Source organism: Lactuca serriola, chromosome 7, assembly GCF_051521515.1.
Source record: "Lactuca serriola cultivar US96UC23 chromosome 7, Lser_US96UC23_V15, whole genome shotgun sequence".
NCBI classification, from domain to species: domain Eukaryota; kingdom Viridiplantae; phylum Streptophyta; class Magnoliopsida; order Asterales; family Asteraceae; genus Lactuca; species Lactuca serriola.
Window position 1 is genome coordinate 69,153,355 of NC_136414.1, and position 20,915 is coordinate 69,174,269.

Consider the following 20,915-nt stretch of genomic DNA (forward strand, 5'->3'; position numbering starts at 1 on the left):
TAAAAGTATGTGGTTTTCTTATAAGTAGGATGCTATAATTGAAAAAAAAATAAAAATACATTATTTTTATAAATTTTAAAAAAAAAACACAAAAAAAAACTATAAAATTGTTTAAAAACTTATATACAAAAACTAGAAAGCTTCTAGTTTTTACCCAAGCTAACTCCAAATTAATTAACCAATAAGTTATATAGTTAACTTATAATTTGAAAAAAAAACACAAAAAAAATTATAAAATTCTTTAAAAACTTATATACATTTTAATCTCGACGGTAAAAAAAGACAACACAACAACATAATACGTATGTAAAAGTATGTGGTTTTCTTATAAGTAGGATGCTATAATTGAAAAAAAAAATAAAAATACATTATTTTTATAAATTGAAAAAAAAAACACAAAAAAAAAAACTATAAAATTGTTTAAAAACTTATATACAAAAACTAGAAAGCTTCTAGTTTTTACCCAAGCTAACTCCAAATTAATTAACCAATAAGTTATATAGTTAACTTACAATTGGAAAAAAAAACACAAAAAAAATTATAAAATTCTTTAAAAACTTATATACATTTTAATCTCGACGGTAAAAAAACAACACAACAACATAATACGTATGTAAAAGTATGTGGTTTTCTTATAAGTAGGATGCTATAATTGAAAAAAAATAAAAATACATTATTTTTATAAATTGAAAAAAAAACACAAAAAAAAAAAACTATAAAATTGTTTAAACTTATATACAAAAACTAGAAAGCTTCTAGTTTTTACCCAAGCTAACTCCAAATTAATTAACCAATAAGTTATATAGTTAACTTATAATTGGAAAAAAAACACAAAAAAAATTATAAAATTCTTTAAAAACTTATATACATTTTAATCTCGACGGTAAAAAAAAAAAACAACACAACAACATAATACGTATGTAAAAGTATGTGGTTTTCTTATAAGTAGGATGCTATAATTGAAAAAAAAATACATTATTTTTATAATCTGAAAAAAAAACACAAAAAATACTATAAAATTGTTTAAAAACTTATATACAAAAACTAGAAAGCTTCTAGTTTTTACCCAAGCTAACTCCAAATTAATTAACCAATAAGTTATATAGTTAACTTATAATTGGAAAAAAAAAACACAAAAAAAATTATAAAATTCTTTAAAAACTTATATACATTTTAATCTCGATGGTAAAAAAAAAACAACACAACAACATAATACGTATGTAAAAGTATGTGGTTTTCTTATAAGTAGGATGCTATAATTGAAAAAAAAAAAAAATACATTATTTTTATAAATTGAAAAAAAAACACAAAAAAAAACTATAAAATTGTTTAAAAACTTATATACAAAAACTAGAAAGCTTCTAGTTTTTACCCAAGCTAACTTACAAGTAATTTTAATTAAAATTAATTAAAAAAATGCATAAATATAAATTTTTAATTTATTTTTTTCATTTCTTTATTACTTAATTTTTGTATTATTTTAGATGTAAAAAAAATGTGGATTGAAAAAAAAACAATGCTAATTCTGTATACTAAACTCTAAACCCAAAATTATGTTTCAGCAACATCATGTCTATTGATAAAAGTTGGACTACTAATCCATATCGAAACCATCCCGAGTTCTAGGTGGTAGAGGTCCTGGCCAGCACGAGCAGGACGGTAAGTCTTATCATGAATTTTTATTTATTATTTTTGTTCAATTATCATAAATTAAATGTCGTTTCTAATAATTTTTAATTACATTTGTAGTTGAGGGACGTGCCCGAAGGAAAGCTCGAGGAAAAACAAAAAAATATAAAGCTTGAAAAAGCAATCTTGCAGAACCAGGGGAAACCAATAGCCATGCAATTTGATAGGGATATCACATTTAATCCCGTAGGAGAGGCGGGAGACATGTTTTCCCGAGAAGTTGGGAAAACAATGTGGCAGATGGTCCCTTTCGACAAATGGAGTTGGAAAAGAGTTTCCCCTGATATAAAGGACACTGTATTACAACATTTAGCGGTAATTATTTATTTAAATATATTTTATAGGTTTAACTATAATTGTTTCTTACTTGGTTAACTTTTTTTTTTATTGTAGACAAAGTTTGATCTCAATCAAATGTACCAGGATGCACAAGCTACTTTATTGACAGAGAGTTTTCAAGCAGCCTTGTTAAGAGGTTTTCGAGAGCGTAAAGCCGACGCAAAAGAATATTTCAAGATGGTCGGAGGGTATGAAGATATCCCGAGAGCATTGGCAAATCCTCCGGATGGTATGCTTGTTGATAACTGGGAGAAGACAGTTGAGTATTTTCAAACTGACGAACACAAAATTGCTTCAGAAAGGAACAAAAAAATCCGTGAAAAGCAAACAATTGTGAATCGTGGGGGTTCGAGCTCGTATAGCAGTACTTGCTATAAGAAGGTACCGTACGATACATGTAATTATTTATTTAAAATATAATCTAATTTTTAAACTTAAACAGAACCTTAAGAGAGTGGAAACATTTCGCAAAGCTCATACCGATAAGAATGGTGTATTTGTTACTGCTGAATCGGAACAACAATATGTAAGTATTTAATTATAATTTTATCATATATTTAAATGTTTATTTATACTTAATTGTTACTCACTTTTGGGAGTTACAGAATCGGTTAGTTGAAGAGCTGCTAGAACAAACTCAAGGTGAAAGTGAGTTTACGCCAACTCAAGAAAGAGCTACGTTCGAGAAAGTATTAGGAGAGCGACGTTGCCACATTAGAGGCATTGGCCGCAAACCTTCTGGTCTCCCGACGATTCCACAGCCTTCACAACCATCACAAAAACCATCACAACCATCACAGGTAAAATAGCAATCTACTTTAGCATCGTAAAATGCATGTTGATTTGGTAGTTTTGGTTTTGTGGTGGTTATTTGCTAAAAAGTTTGGTAATTTGGTTTTTGTCCCAAGTGCAAAATATAGCAATGTACTTTGGTTTTCTATCTTACTTTAAAAATAACAATGTATTTTGATAGTTTTTGTTTATGTTTGACGATCTAACTTATAAGTTTATATATATTGTTATTAATTATGTAATTGGAAAATCTCCGTGCAATGCTCGCCGACCCGGCATGTAGGGATGAGCTTTATTTGTTTTTTCAATCCCAAAATAATCAAGGAAACGATGAGAACGGCGATGAGGGTATGTAAGAATGAGTTTTATTTGCATATGTTGTCTCGTTTTGCTACTTAGTAGATTGTAAAAATTTTGTTGTTTTGCTACTCGGATAGTATGACTTTTGATATTTAATTGTATTTTGGATGTTTGTTTGTAATAGGATGTTTGTTTGACACTATTATGTTTGATATTTAATAGGATGTTTGTTTTGTAATTAGCGTCGACACTATTGGTTTTGATATTTAATCGAATATTGTTATTACCGGCGACACTTTTACCTGCGATATTATCACCGGCAACACTTTTACCTACGATATTATCACCGGCAACGAAAATCATTATTTAAAAAAAAAATTGAAAACAAATTACCGGCGACACTTTTACCGGCGACAGAGCTCATTACCGGCGACACTTTTGCCGGCGACAAATATCATTCCCGGCGACAACATTATTAGCGGCGATACTACTCATTAGCGGCGACATACTAATAGCGGCGACTATTATCATTAGCGGCGACAAACTGATCAATAGCGACGAGGCAGTAGCGGCGACTCATTACCGGCGACGCGTCGCCGCTATTATTAGTACCGGCGATTTTTGGGACTTTTACCAGCGACTTTTGGAAAAATCATCAAACCGTGCCGTATGTTTAACCTTTTCAAAGAGAAATAAATACAATCAACTGCATATCTTACGACTATCACCTAGTTATTATTATAAAGATGAAATCTGATGTACAAATTAGAACCTATATCGAATTATTATATTATCCCCTTCAAAAGATAAAAAAAAATATATTTAAAACAAAATTAGAGCCAACGTTAAATAAAGAAATTACACATCGTCATAATAGCAATAGGCAGATCCACAACCCACATTCTTTTTAACCTAAAAATAGAAAACAAAAGAAAAAGAGAAAGAGAAAGATAATCCAATAATACGTCGACTTATCGACTACATGCCATGAATACATAAAAACTACATAGCAATCGCCCCTTGCATAATTTCAGTGGTGGTGGCCATGGCCATGGCCATGTGGTGGTGGAGGGTGGTGAACCACATGTGGAGGAGGGTGATGAACGACTGGTGGAGGTGGGTGGTGAACGACTGGTGGTGGGTGGTGAACGACGTGAACCACTGGCGGAGGAGGGTGGTGGGGAGAGGATCTAGGCATCTTCTTTTTGTGTTTTTTGAAACAAAACATGGAGGGTTCGAATTTGTGAATTTTGATGGTGTTAGAATATGGGTGTGAGAGAAATTGGTAGTTTATAGTGGATCCAAGTCAAACAAAAAATCAAAGAAAACTTGTAAATGTGTATGTGGTGGTGTTAGGTACACCTTAGCCATGAATGAATTGAAAAGGATCTCCAAATTCATCTAACCCACACAGAAGTTTTTTAAGTCTTATCTTTTTAGATCACAAAAACATAAAACAGTTTTAGATATCGACATAGAAAATATCTAGAAATTCTCTTTAACCCGATATTTGAGTCTTGTATGTCTACCATTTCACCATCAAACTATCTTCAAACTTTTGTTTTATGAGTCTGTTTGTACCAAATAACTAATTATCGCTAACCATGTCTCATGTCCTATCCGATCATTGAATCAATAGTGATAAGTCGTGTTTGTTGTCCTTTTATGATTTTTTTTTGTCTAGTGCAGGCCGAAATAAATAAGGTTGACACGTAAATATTGTAATTTTAAGTAATTGGTATGCTAAAATATATAGTACAAAAGAACTTGGATATTAAAACAGTAATGTGTTTTTATATAAACAATCGAGGTGAATTCAACAAGTGAACGAGCATTAATTGACATGATCGAAATTTAAGTTGTATGTCGATGGATGCGACGTTAGGGAATTTGCAAAATATATAAAATTTTATTATTTGAGCATTTAACAACTGAAAGGAAATATTTTCTTTATTATGAGGATGTAGATGGCTATTTTTCTATTAATTTGGTTTGTTTTTTAATTAATTTTCATGATTTAATCTGTTTGGCATCGTTTATAAATAATGTACATAATTAACTAAAACTGACTCTTATATTTACAAACTAGTTTCTACTATAGTGAAAATATATTCTTTCATAGGGAGATCATCTTGAAGAGAAAGCTTGGTTAAATATAAGCATTAAAACCATAAGCGTGACTGATTTTCTTTTTATTTTGGCTAGTACTTAATTTTAAGATTTATTATTATTATTATTATTATTATTATTATATATATATATATATATATATATATATATATATATATATATATATATATATATATATATATATATATATATGGGCTTAGGGAATATGTGGCTGTTATGTACCTAATATTAGGTATAGAACCATCAAAAACTATATAGTTTTAACAAAATGCAATCAAATCTCTCTTAGACTAGATGATAGACTTTGTACATATTTTTATGGAGTTTGTACATATTTTTATGGAGTTTTAAATATTTAATTTTGCATCACAAACTATGTATAAAAATACATTATTAACTACCTATAAATGTTCATATTCAAATTTAATAAAGAAAACTATAGTGAAAGATTAAAATTGTTCATTAAAAACACAATAAACTTCTTCCCATAACACATCAAAAAGAACCATTCAAGTATATACATGGTAGGTGTCAAAGAAAGTTATGAGACCTACTATAGATCTAACATAAAGAACACATTCGAAATACATAGATGTTTGAGATAAATTATGAAATAAACAATAATATGAGCTCAAAAGCAATAGGAAGAAGCTAGCAATGAAAAAAATTGTGTTTTTTTAATCAAAATGAAGTCAATTTTGATGGTTCTATACCTAATATTACATACATGACAGCCACATATTCACTTTTCCCTATATATATATATATATATATATATATATATATATATATATATATATATATATATATTAAAATTGTATACCTTTAGCCTTTAGCTACGATAAAGTGGCTAAGGGATTGACATAAATGGTCCTTCAATTATTAATATATATATATATATTCATTAAAAATGTTCAGTAGAAATGGTCCCTTCATTATGAATGTGGTTGCAATTGTGTCTCCTTTCTTTTAGGGGTAGTTTATGTCATTTTTATTATTATTTATATCCACGTGTTGTTATGATCTAACTTTACCGTACCCACCGCTTTCTCATCCAATGAGGTTCATATTTGTGTACATGGTCACCGCCCCTACCTTCTTTCATCCAACAGCGCAGACCGACCTCCTTCGTCTCGATCTTTTGTTAACCCTCTCTTAGTAGATGATAATCAATAACCATTCTTCCAAGAAAACCTTACTCCTCTACCTTCTCTCTTCACCGCCTCATCTCAACACCGTCACCACCACTAACGCCACCCTCTTTCAAAGCTTTCTTCTACCGATTAAGAATTGAGGTTAAATAGATGACTCAGTCGTTCAATTTTGGGGTTTTATTGAAGCATCTGGGATGAAGATAACACATCGACACTGGTGAGAAAAAGATCGAGAAATCAACCCTACTCTACCCCCTGTAGAAATCGATCTTTGACCAAAATTGCAGGTTAATTTATTCATTTTATTTTATTTTTCTTGCGATGAAGCCCTACTCTACCCTCATTTTGTTCGATTCTTGCTAACGAAGAAGGTAGATGAAGAAAGGGATCGAGAAATAGAGATTAAAAGGTGTTGTTTCGAGTTCCAAGCTGACCTCACTTCCAGATTTTGGTTATGTATAGATATGTCGCGCTTCCCCAATCCATTTGCTTCCCTCTCAATGCTTTGCTCAAGTTCTCCTTCACCCCTACATCACGTCTCTTCGACTGCTCCAGGCAGACTGATTAAAGGAGGTCGATATCACTTTTATTTTTGGAATCGGAATTGGTATAGGTAAGGCTCCAGTGACAAATTTACAGTTATCAAGTAAAATTTAGGTTTTGTTTTTGAAACTTATCTAATTTTGATATGCTACCGTCCCCAGCTTGCTTCTCCTCCGTGAATCTGCTCCAACATCGGTTCTTCGTTTCAACCTTCACTGTGAAAAAAACGGCATCTATACATTGAATTCACGTCTCCGGTGAAGCCCTCAATTTCTAGGGCAAAAAGGCCATCTTTGGTTTCATTTGTCCCACATATGAACTCATATTCGCCTAACCAAAGCTTGAAGAGTAAAAACACCGATGATTCTGCATATCAATATGGATAGGTATAAAAATACAAAACTCTTTGAAAAAAAAAATCGATTTTAAATTGTTTGGATTCATTTAGGAAGTATAATTAAAACAATATGGACACAAAAGTCATGTTATTTTAATTTGTCATTTCTTGATTTTTAACAGGAAAATCAAGAAGAAGAATGTAGGACTGAAGGTGAAACGGTTCGTTCTCAATCAAACCGAAACTTTACCCAACAATGGATCATGTAAGGTGGTGGAATTGGTTAATAATGTTAAACAACTTCATCAAGGGCAAATTGGTCATTTCATGGATAGGTTCTTGGTTTCATGGGAGTTTGTTTCTGGAGGTTGTTGTGGTTGTGTGTTTGGTCAATATTCGGTCATGGAGGTGTAGCACATGGTTGATGATGATTGGTTATATCTTTCTAAATTAAGTAAGAGTGAAAATTTGTGCTCTGATTTTTTTAAAGTATCCGCACGAGAAGCTCTGAGGGTATTAAAGTCAATTCCTGTTGCTGCAAGAAGAAGCCTTCCAGTTTTAGTTAACCCTGAAAGGCAGATTTTAAGCATTCCAGTAAGCTTAACCCTTTAAATAGCTTTATTTATTGATTTTACTTTAATAGTAACTATTTGCTTTTTTTTCTTTTAGAAAACTTCATTGTTTCATATAACCATATAATCTAAAAAAATTTGCTATTTGGTTACAGAATATTGGCTTTACAATTTGCCCATGTTTGAAGGTATCTGCCAAATTTAATCCAAGAGTACCTCTTGGTGGTGGATACAGTTCATTTTTATGAGTTTTGGCTAATGTGAGCCAAATGTGTTTTTGTAGTTCATTTTGTAAAATTATAATTCTAAAATATAAAGAAAACCATATTCATAACCATTCTTATTGGAGATGAAAATCAATTACCAACAATGGTTATAAGCAATGTAAGTCTATATTACTTTTATGTTTTCAAAGTTTTGTTATATATCATTTTAGTTTTAGTTTTATGTAATACTCAAAGTGATTGTTTGCGGACAGATTTTCGGTGCATCGCGTTTTGGAAGAAGCTTATTTTACATATTGAGTTCTTTTTTAAGTCATACTTCATGCAGTTCAATTTAAGAGTTGCATAGTAAGATTTCTAATTCTAATAACGAGACTATACAGATACTGTGATTTTTTATGTTGTTATTGTCAGTTGTCTTTTTCAAGATAATCTAAAAATTTGTTAATCATTCATTATATCATTCTACTATCAAGGCAAAAATTAAATCCAAATCATCTGGGTAATTTTTGAAGAAATCATATCTTCCTATTATGACTTTATTATTCCAACAGAAACCAGCTTTAACATCACATATCATTAGGAAAACCAAACCTGGATTGTAGATTAAAGAAACTAGAAAGAGACAAAAATGCCCTTGATGGAACATCATTAACCTCTACAGTCGAGAACTATTTAAAAAAACTTTTATTTCTTCTCCTTCTCAGTAGATGTTAAGTTGATTGATATAGTAATATCCTTCTTTAAACCAAAAACAGACCAAATTGCCCTTTATAAATTTTACTGCACCAATCTCATCAATTTTACTGCACAAATCTCAGGTAAAACCAAACCACAATCTTACAGTTTCAATTCCAACATTATTTTCAGCCTCCAGAAGAATCAAAGATAAAATCACAGATCAAAAAACACACAAAAAAACCAAAATACCCATCTTTACTTAACCTGTACGAGAACTCCTTATAAACCATGCAATTCTATATTTTTCTTTTATATATGCTGAAAAACAATGCATCACTGAAGAGTTTTTTTTTTTTTTTTCATAGGAAATACCATTTGATAGTAGTTGTGGTGTTAAGCTAGGTAAAGGTCAAAATGTGTGTCATTATTGTTACAGTATGAGGATTAACAAGGTCAATATGGAGGATTAGGGTGGCCAATATAGTTGTTGTAGATGAGTTCAGCTTAAAATGTTAGCATGGGGATTATATTAATTAGTTTGTTACTTTGAAGTCAGATGTGCGATTTAGCTTTTTTAGAAAAAAAAAAGATTAAAGATTTGAAAAAAAAATGTGCAATTAGCTTTCCGAATCCCAAATCTTCTATTGAGTACATAGTTGATTATATTTTTTATTTTTCGCTTATTTGTATATATTACATTTCAATGTGTTTTATAAAAAATACTATCGTAACAAATTGTTTTAACGACTTAGACCAAATAAAACAATACATCTGACCCCGCAACGTAAGTGGGAGAAGAAGACGCCTCCACCGATTCCGCTCAATATCGGCAAGTGGGAGAAGATGTCCGCAGGTCGCGATGAATGGATCGACAACGCCTTCTATCATCTTCACCAGGTCGATGGTTCTTCTTCTGCAAACAACCGTCCGGTTACCCGACTTTCTCTCTCTCCTTTAATTCTCTTCTTCTGTAATTCCTTTCTGCAATTCTGATCCCGACCTTCCGGTTACCCACTTCTACTATTTCTCTTTATTTTTATCTATTCCTTCGTTTTGGGGTACGATTTCGTCGCCCTACAGAGGATTCATGCAAAATAACTTCAGAAATTGAAGTGGGTCACTTCTATTTGCTTTTGATCGATCATGGTTGAACCTGGAAACCTCCAGGGTTTTGATGGAGGGACAAGCGAGGAAGTACGGACATCACCATCAACAACTGAGTCCTGATAGAGCTATCATTAGAAACAAAAAAGATGGGAGTTTACATGAATAAGGGAACAAGTGGAGGAATGGAAACCAATTCTGGATGCTATTCATGTCAAAGTACAAGCTTTCAAAATTTTCTTAAATCAAAACTGTTAGAACCAATATTCTTTCAAAAACCTCTTTCATTTATAGTAATCAAATTAAGAAATAACAATGTACAGGTTAAGAAATAGAAATGTACAGACGAATTGCAGAGGATAGCAATGTACTTTAGTGTGCCTACCATTCAAAAGTGACACCTTCCAACACCCCCCCCCCCCCCCCCCCCCAAGAGGGGACACATTTCTAGTTATTATTATTATTATTATTATTATTATTATTATTATTATTTTTGCATTATTTTTCAAACTTGATAAATTGTTAAAACAATCACATTTATAACTACTTTCTTTGTTTTAATTTTTTTTTTTATTTTAATATACTACATATTTGACTATTTTCTTTAGTTTTATTATATTCAACTATTTTCTGTTGGTAATTTTTTTAACGCATTAACTTCTTACTTTTGGAAAATCCTTAAAAAAATCTTGTTTCCAATTTTAATTTTAATTTTAATGTCGCAAACTACACCACCTTTTTGTAATAGTTATATACAATATATTGTTACCTAAATATCTAAATATATTATATAATAAGTGTAAGACCCATATATTATATGAATTAATTAAAAGAAATTAAATATAAAGGTCTAAATATTTAAAAACTTTCGATTTATAAGAAATTAAGAAAATAAGAAAAATATGAATTATTAAAATTGATTTTTTATCTTTTAAATTTAAATAAATAAACAAAATAAACTAATGGACTTTAATTTGGAAATTTTGAAATTAGAAGGTAATTCCATTAATAAAACTGATGTTAATTTATTACTACGTTTATTGTAATTATTATATTAAAGTATTATGTGGAATTTATTAAAATAGAAAAACCTATAAAATGACATGTGGAAAAGAAAATTTAATTCAAAATAACCACAAAATGACATTTGGTAATTTGAATGAGATTGTAACATGTGGCATAAAAAACATTCATTTATTAAAGTAGATTTTTATCTTTCAAATTTAAAGTAATTAACAAAATAAACTAATAAGCTTTAATTTTGAAATTTTGAAAAAAAAGGTAAGTCCATTAATAAATTTGATATTTATTTATTTGTAACGACCCAAAAATCAGGAGTAAAAATTTCATTTTGTTTATAGTTAAAACACAGATATCATTTGAATTCAAGCATTCCAAAAACATTGCTAATTAAAACATTTATCAGAGTTCATCCCAAAATCACATATTGCAGAAACACGGGTGTATGCGTTGCGATCATGCTGGGCCCATCCTTTCCAAACCAATAATACCTGAAACCATAAACAAAACTATAAGCACGAAGCTTAGTGAGCTCCCTAGAACATACCCAACACAATCCGCATAATCACATAACTCATATTAGCTATATCAGCTACATAAACCACATAAGGCATGCATACAAACATATAAGGATGTCGTGGACTCCCTCCATGGTCTTATACCAAGATTCCATGGGCTCCCCCCCTAATGGTCTTTACCTGGAATGCCATGGGCTCCACCCCCCCCCCCCCCTCCCCGGGGGGAGGGGGGGTTCTTCCGTGCAAGTATCACAAAGTTAACTAACATATCACACATCACATAAACAGCTAGTATACCACATATCACATAAACAATGCATATAAACATATAAGGATGTCGTGGGCTACTCCTAGGGTCTTATACCTACATCTCATGGGCTCCCCCATTGTCTTTACTACTTGTCAAGGGCTCCCCCACATAGTCTTATATCCAACTGCCACGGGCTCCCCCGGGGTCTTCCATGCAAAAAATATAAGGTTAACTAGCATATCATATATCACATAAATATCTATCATACTATATAACTCATACATAACATATATGGATGTCGTGGACTCCCTCCAGGGTCTTACTCCTATGTGTCATTGGCTCCCCCACATGGTCTTAACTACTTGTCATGGGCTCCCCCACATGCTCTTTACCTAGGAGTGTTATGGGCTCCCCCACATGCTCTTTACCTAGGAGTGTTATGGGCTCCCCCACATGGCCTTATGTCCAACTGCTATGGGCTCCCCCCGGGGTCTCCACATATCTAGTCAATAAGTACTAGCATATTCTCATATACATGCATACAAGATATATCAGTAGTGAATCCACAATAAACACTACAACTAACTAAACGGGCCGGCCATGGTACCTTCGACCCATGGGTATGGCGAGGAGACTCGCCTCGAATGCAAACGCTTCCCGAATGAAATCCTTAGTTGTTGCCCTGTCCACTTCCCGTAGCTACTAATATCAGTTGACACTCAATTAGCAATTAAGTTCTAATACATACATAATCTTGGGTTTTGAGCATTCTAACACTCCTAAGGTGTACATGCAACCCTAAATACCTTGGATCTATGTTTTCTCTATTATAAATGCAAACTTGAACTTTCAAGGTATTACCCTAACTAGCATACAAAACTTTGATACTTAGGTAATAAAACATGTTAGATAACATACCTTTTCTTTGTGGCTTGTTTCTTGGACTATCAAGAGCTTAGCACCAATAGTATGAATGCCTCAAATGGAAATACAACACACCTAGAACAAAGGATAACCTGAGAAGAGATTCCTTGCACACACAAATCGGCTAGCCCTCTAGTATTCCACCTAAGTCACTCCTTAGTGCCACTTAAGTGCCAATTTCATGAGCTAGAGGGGTTCTTATATAGTGTGGCAAACTATGGTTACACCATGTAAACCCTAATAACTTTCCATATCCCTCATCCACCGTGGGTTAAATCCTCCATGGAGTATCCATGGGTTACCACATGGGTTTAGCCCAACATGAAGAACTATGGATCATAAGCCCACTTTATAAGAATGAATGATTTACCAAATCAACCCCTTATATTTAATTGGTCTCTTTTGATCACAAAATTAATTCCAAATTAATTCTTGATCAATACTAATTAAATAATATGATTTCATATTAATATATTAGAACTTATAATATATTAATAAACCATAAATAACCTCTTCTCAATTATCCATCCTTCAGATTGTTCTGGTGCCATGCAACCCAAATGGACCATGCTACTCTCGGGTCAAGTACATACCAATAATAGTTATGGGCTCAGACATCTAATCCAACAGTCTCCCACTTGGATAAGTCTAATAACTATTATTGCAAGCATGACTCCAACCCGACTAGCAATCGTAGCTCTTAAAAACCGTTGTCGAACTCTGACCTAGTCAATAACGTGTCCATTAGATAATGGATCATATATTCTTGCATTCTAGATATCATGTGGATTGAGACATGGATTAAAATCATTCTCTTTGTCCATCTATTGTTTCCTGATTTCTGATTTATGACAAATGACTAATTGAACAAATCAAATCAGTCCATGCCTGGTGTCATCACTAAGTCATCGAGGGGCCCACGGATATTGCTTTTATCCACATGGGGTAAAAGAAACGAATAAACTTCGACCCAAATGCTTGCTTGTACTTACTCATCAAATTACACACAACGATATGCTTTATAACATCCAAGTTACTTGTGCGTTTACATATGTCAATGTGCAACCGCCTTGCAACTACAACTCACATGCCTCCGTTTCAAGAATATAAGATATTATCATCTCACAATCACTCGTGATAAAATCCATGAAGTGATTCAGATGAGCGTGGGTTGAATCCAATACTCGAATCTTATTCCAGGAGCTCTCATGAACACTGTAGCCACTTTGTCCTAGACAAACTACAGACCTATTCATGACAGTCTTGCCTCAATACCTACTTCCAAAGTATAATCCACTATGGATGGTTTGAATAATCTAGTTATTTGGGAAGTCAAAACATGCAAAGAGAAACACAATAATAATACTAATCCTATATGGCCCCAAAAATTTTGAGCCATATTGATTACTCATCATTCATTCTAATAAATGATTTATTAATATATTATGAGAATAATATATTAATTAGAAATCATATTATTTAATTAGCATTTGATCAGAAATTAATTTGCAATTAATTTTAGGATCAAAGTAAGTGATAAAAAGAACGGGGACTATTTTGCAAATCATTGATAGTTGTAAAACTAGGCTGCTGGACTCCATTGGAATGGGGTGGACGAAATTCTATAGGGAGGCCCTATAGAATTCGTCCAAGGCTTCTAGAAGTGGAGGTCCATGGACTTCTTAGGGCCTAAGTAAGAGATTAGGGTTTCCACCTGAAAACCCTAGCAGCCTCAGCTATATAATAACCCCGTCACATGTAATTATCGGCCAACTGCTTCGTTAAAGAACCCTAGCCAAAGTTCTTAGTGTTTCCTCCTCTCTCCTTCTCATCCTCCTGCTACAAATGTTTTTGAGCCATTAGAGGTGAAACATTTGGAGCACTAAAGCTTTCAATGGTCAAGATCAATCTAGGAATTCTTGTTATTGCAATATAACAAGCATGGTAATGTTCTTAACCCTTTTCATATGTTAATTTTTAATTGTATATGCTAGATCTAGGGTTATTGCTTTGGAATTTCTTTTGCATGTTCAATTAATGAAAAACTTAAATCCAAAGCAATTAGGGTTGCATGAACACATAGGATGTTGTTATGCTTAAAACTCATCAATGTACTCACCAGGTTTCACAACCTGACCCACTCAGTTTATTGTATCACAGGTAGTGATATTAAAGATACAGTCTGCTGAGAGATTCAAGAAGTTTTAACCCGCTAGTTTAATTACTGTAAGACTTGTAAGATTTCGTTATGCTTATGTTTCCGTATTGACGATGACATCTAAATGTTTTAATATAAATGAAATACATTTCTTTGAAAATGCTTTGATAATACCATAACATTTTTTCTAGGAACAAATTCCGCAATATTATTCTTCAAAAAAGGAAACTTTAATTTTTAAATAAGCATAAACAAATCAATCTTTTATTGTCGTGAAATTGGGGATGTCACAGTTGGTATCAGAGCATTAGTTTAAGAGAAATAGGAATTTGTAGGATTTATAGACTTAAACTTGATGATTGTTAGACGATTGTCTGCTATATTTAGGAAATATATAGACACGAGCACTAGCTTATTTTAGGAAAAAAAACCTAAATTGATTTTAGGTGCTAAATGATTTATGATATAAGATGCCTTATATGCTTTATGATGTTATTGTTTGATCGGATCTTTGGCCTATTGCTGATCGGATCTGGAAATTTTATGTGTTCAAATTTCTAAAAAATTAATTATGGTATTAGAACTGGCATGTAACTTTTCAGAGTGATAAAGAGATTTATACGTCTATCATAAATAAAGCTTTCTCTATCTTAATTCTCGTCATTACACATTGAACGTATGGTTTGGTTTATAGATCGACATGGTGAGAACTCGTAGCAGATTAGGAAACGTTAATGGAAACCTGCAGCCTGAGCCATGAGTGATTGAGTGTGCACCAGAGGTAGCAGTTGCACCCGAGCCAATCACGATGGCAGGAGTCCAAGCAATTATTCGGGCTATGATGACGAAACAAAGGGAGGAGATGAGACAAATTTTGCATGATAATAGGGATGAACCTACTGTACCAGTTGTGCAACCTGAACTGAATGAGAGACAGTCCGAAGAAGGATACTATAGTAGAACTGTTAGTCAAGCCGAACCACAAGTGGTTAGGAGAAATAACCAGGATAAAGGAATTGAATGGAACGGATTCAAGTATAAAGACTTTACGACTTGCAAACCATCAACTTTTACTGGGAAAAAATATCCAATCGGAATTAAGTACTAGATCTCTGAGATGAAGCTAGTTTTCATAACATGTGGTTACAAGGGCAATCTACAACCCACTTATGTTGTGCGTCCGTTTAGGGGTGGGGTTATTCATTGTTGGAACACTTTGGGAAAGATCATAAGCCCCAATGAGCCACTACAACTGACATAGGCAAAAAATTTGGTACACTTTAAACGCAAGTTCTGCTCAGCCCAAAACATGCTAGAGCTGGAGAACCAGTTTCTCACTTTGAAAAAGGGCAATATGTCCATTGATGAGTATACCAATGACTTCAAAGACAAGATGGAGTTTGCTTTGCGCATCGTCCCTGACGATCTAACAAAATTTGATAAGTATACAAAGTGACTACCATGGGAGTACACTGTGCCAGTACGCCTGACACCTACTCTAGAGGCGGCCATCTGGGCTCCTATGTCTGTTGAAGAAATGATCAAATGCAGAACTACCAACAAGTTAGAAGTTGGCAAGAAGAGGAAATTTTAGGTATCATCAAGGTCCAACAAGAACAACATGTTCTTAAAGTCTGGAGGAGGAGGAGGTGAAGAAAAATGGTGTGAGAAGTGCAAAAAGACACACTCTAAAAAATATGGCGAGGAGGTGACTTGTTTCAAGTATGGGAAGACTAGGCATTATGCCAATGAGTGTACATTCAATAGGAGGGTGTGTTACGAATGTAATGAAGAAGGGAATATTTCTAGGGACTGCATGAAGAAAAATAAAGCATCAATACCGAATGCGCCACCGATGCCAAAGGCAAGAGCATTCCAGATTATCCTTAATGAAGTAGGTGACAATGAGAGGATTCAGGAGTAAGGATCTTTATATCTGAAGAGCGAGATATAAAGTAGTCATATAGATGGTATCATGTGGTGTAGCCTATTATAAGAGGCCTAGTATAGGGTGAACTTGAATATCTATGTAATCATTTCAAGAAATAATATGAACCTTGGTTATGTTATCTGATGTGTTAAGTTGCTATATGAATTTTCTTGTGTGGTAAACTAGAGAACTGAGAGGCCATACTTGGGACGAGTATGAGTAAGTGTGAAAGGTAGTTAAGGCCTATACTACCGGAAGCACATGACTCGAACTTGGATCTGGGAAAGTCACAAGGTTGCCAAGGCGCTATTAATTGATTCTGTTTTGTTCATATATGTCGTTACCATCATTTAGGTAATGACCAAGAAGATGATTGATATTTTGTCCCTAGTGGTCATATCAAATTGAGTCTAGAGAAGATATGTATATTAAGTGGTTCAAAGAACCAAGTTCGATGTAGCATCCGAATTAAGCCGGAAGATTGAAGTAAAAGATAATCGAAAGTGATGAATAGAAGTATCACAATCACCGTTAATGTAAGGAACTTGTAGCTATAAGTGCTACAAGCTAGAATAAAATACCTTATGGTGCCATAACACTGCTAGGCACAATTATCTAGATAACCACCCTTGACTTAATTATCTTGTGGTTTTTCCGAATGGGGGTTCGTGGTAAAACTTATTCCATTCCCCTCATGTGCTTCCAGGGAAATTCTAAAGCAACGTCGTCAGTTTGTTGTTCATATTGATCATTTAGGTTAGATCTTTTAAGATCGGTGTATAGGATCGGTACGTGGGAATCGACGGGATGGGATAAATTTTTTTAGTGTTATGATATATATGTTTTAAGGAGAATAGTTGTTTTTGCAGGTTTAAGATATACATTATCATCACATTGTGGGATTGAAATCCCGTGATGACTTGAAACTCAGGTAGCGGTTTGCTTCTAGCAATTGTCTTTTCCTTTTACAAAACCTAGTATCGTTATCACTAAGTTTTAGTCTAATATTTATTAAGAATAATTATTGGTATAGATTCGTCATTAATTTAAAGTCTACTTCAAGATCTATCAAGTAAGGAAAAACCAGGTAGGATCATATCTGAGGTAGGGTCCGTTTGGTATACAAAGCATACTGTTTGGAAATCCTACTTTAAACACCTCACTAAATCCAACCTAGACATCATCCCCGTAAGTAGATCAATTAGTATAATAAATTGGAATCACTGATAAATCTTCTTTATAGCTTCATGATAACGATAATGAACTTAAACATAAGTTATACTAAAATATGGTAAGCATCACTCAACTTACAGATGGTTTAGCAAGAAACTGGACTCTATGCGGGCAAAACTTTTGAGCTGAAAGCTCTTCTTCTCGGGGCTTTCCGGTGCTCAAGAATTACGTTGGGCGTAATGGCTTTTTAAGGGTTACATTGGGCGTAATAAAAAATTATGTTGGGCGTAATGTGATACGTGTCGAAATCTGGAGGCAAGTCGTGGGGAAGAAGGTGTGGCCTAGATCTTGTCACGTGTCACTTGCTGGTTAATCCAAAAATTAATTATCTTCTAATATCCATAAATTTCGCATACGAGCTCTGTTTTTAACGTTGTTTATATACACGCATAGGTATCGACGAGGTCTACAACGTTCGTTTAGACTATGTTGGCTATTTTTGAATTTATTTTTATAGTTATCTTTAACAGACTTAGACAGTTAAAGTTCGTTAAAATTTCATAATTTTGTCATCCGACGTCCTTTTTCGACTGTCTTTATATATTTGATCTCCTATAGACGAGATATTCAATTCTCGTTTAAATTGTGTCAGCTAATAATCAGTCCATCTAAAATTCGATTTCCGGGTTGTATATTACTATGCTGAATCTTAGAAATTTCATAACTTCCTATAACGAAGTCAGATTTAGACGTTCTCTATATGCATGCTCTCGATTTTCGTCTACTAATACTTTCGTTTTAGATTTCTAAGGCTAAAAAGTATTTTTTTTTCAAAAATTTACTTTTTATGATACGCAGAGTCGTGCCGGTTTAATCACGAAACTTCGACGGGTCATAACTTCTTCGTTATAAGTCGGATTTTAGCGTTCTTTATATATACAAAATCCTTGTGACAGATACTATACTTTGGTTAAGATTATTTATTCTAAAAAATCTTCTATCAAAAAGTCAATAACGCTTATTATATCTAAATTGACTAGCCAGAATCAACGAGTGGCCATGTGATATATTAATAGGGATGTATAGTTGCATAAAAGGTTGGAATCAAATAATCATCATATAATATTTTCTTATAAGTGACTATTAATTACTCAAGTAATGTAATTGAAAAACAAGTATATCATATACCACTCAAAATAAGTAAAGTAAATGGATCGGCCATGTCATAATACTTCTCTACATCTATGTTGAAAGTTAACGATAAAATTGTCCACTGATCGAGGTCATCGTCTAGGTCAAAAATAAACCACACACACACACACACAAGATATCTAGGGTAAATAAGGGTCGAATCAACTAGGAGTTTATGGTCAAACCTTGTGTTGAACGTGTTTCTTCCCCAGTGGGTTAACCGTGTTTTCGGGATTTGTGACTATTTAAGGTGCATTATTACCAATGGTTTGTCATTCCTCAGCCTCCATAAACCTTAAAATGTTCCTTGAGTGAAACCCCAATGGGTTGAACGTGTTTTAGGGTTTTGTGAGTATGTACTCTGATTCACATGTTGAATCAGCCACAGTCTCCTGTTTGGAACTTTTCCAAGTTCTTTCTCCTCCATTTAGGGTAAACACCCAGCCCAACTGAGAACTCATATTATCTCTTTCAGTCTGAAATCCAGCATCGCAATACCCTAATACTCTCAAGTCATCACTCCCACCGACAGTAAGGATCCAATCATTAGTCCTCTGTAAGTACTTAAGAATGTTCTTAACTGCAGTCTAGTGAGCTCTACCAGGATTTCCTTGATATCCGCTGACCAAGATTAAAGAAAAGGCCACATTAGGGCGAGTACAAGTCATAGCATACATGATTGAGCCGACTGCGAAAGCATATGGTACTCGACTCATTTCTGCTATCTCAACCTCTATACTCGGACTCTGAGTCTTAGTTTGGTATTGCTTTGGATAGGAAAGTCACCTTTCTTGGAGTTCTCCATGCTGAAATGCTTCAGCACCTTGTCCAAGTAGGAACTTTGACTAAGTCTTATTAGTCTCTTACTCCTGTCTCTCAAAATCCTTATCCCTAGGATATAGGTAGCTTCTCCAAGGTCCTTCATAGCAAAACACTTCCCAAGCCAGGACTTGACTTCCTGCAAGGTCGGGACGTCATTTCCTATGAGTAATATGTCATCCATATACAACACGACAAATATAACTATCCCCCCACTAGCCTTGACATACACACAAGACTCATCCTCGCTTCTCGAAAATTCAAACTCTTTGACTTTCTCATCGAAACAAAGATTCCAACTGCAAGATGCTTGTTTCAATCCATATATGAATCTCTCAAGCTTACACACTCTATTAGGGTATCTTGCATCGACAAAACCCTCTGGCTGACTCAGGTAAACATCTTAAGCCAACTTTCCATTAAGGAAAGCAGTTTTGACATCCATCTACCATATTTCATATTTATGAAATGCAGCTATGGCCAACATAACCCTTATAGATTTAATCTTTGCTACTGGTGCGAAAGTGTCATCATAGTCAACTTCATGAGTTTGAGTAAAGCCCATTGCAACTATTCGCGCCTTATATGTGTGTACTTTTCCATCCATGTCGATCTTCTTCTTGAAGATCCATTTGCACTTGATAGTATTTCGACCCGGTTCATTGTCAACCAAGTTCCAAACATGATTATCATACATGGACTGAATCTCGCTATCCATAGCCTCCTTCCATTTAGCAGATTCAGTACCATCCATGGCTTCCTTGTAGTTGTTAGGCTTATCCAAATTCACCAATGTACTATCACTGATAAATGTATCACCTTCTGTAGTAATATCGAAACCATAATAATACTCAGGTGCAATCCTAACTCTGGTGGAACGCCTCAGAGGTACAGATTCGTCAATAGGTTCAACATAAGTTTCTTCCTCGGGTTGATCGCTAGTGTTTGAGGTTTCTTCATCGATTGATACTTGAAGCTCTTCAAGGTCATTTTGCCTCCCACTGTCCCCTTGGCATATAAGCTCTCTCTCATGAAAGGCCCCTCTTCTCGTGACAAAAACATCATTG

General features: G+C 33.7%; 1 protein-coding gene across 1 annotated transcript; it reads left to right on the plus strand.

Annotated features, from left to right (window-relative positions):
- The first annotated feature begins 2,199 nt into the window (after positions 1-2,199).
- Positions 2,200-2,837, plus strand: LOC145064074 (uncharacterized). Its single transcript, XM_079011593.1, has 3 exons — positions 2,200-2,409; positions 2,471-2,554; positions 2,634-2,837. Exons 1-3 carry the CDS (start codon positions 2,206-2,208, stop codon positions 2,835-2,837), a joined length of 492 nt encoding a protein of 163 aa, XP_078867719.1. The 5' UTR covers positions 2,200-2,205.
- Positions 2,838-20,915: the final 18,078 nt, after the last annotated feature.

Excerpts from the sequence above, each read along its gene's own strand:
- LOC145064074 (XM_079011593.1), top strand. The coding sequence starts at position 2,206 with ATGGTCGGAGGGTATGAAGATATCCCGAGAGCATTGGCAAATCCTCCG. Across the intron at positions 2,410-2,470 it reads GCAGTACTTGCTATAAGAAG|AACCTTAAGAGAGTGGAAAC; the intron begins GTACCGTACGAT and ends AAACTTAAACAG. Across the intron at positions 2,555-2,633 it reads CTGAATCGGAACAACAATAT|AATCGGTTAGTTGAAGAGCT; the intron begins GTAAGTATTTAA and ends TGGGAGTTACAG.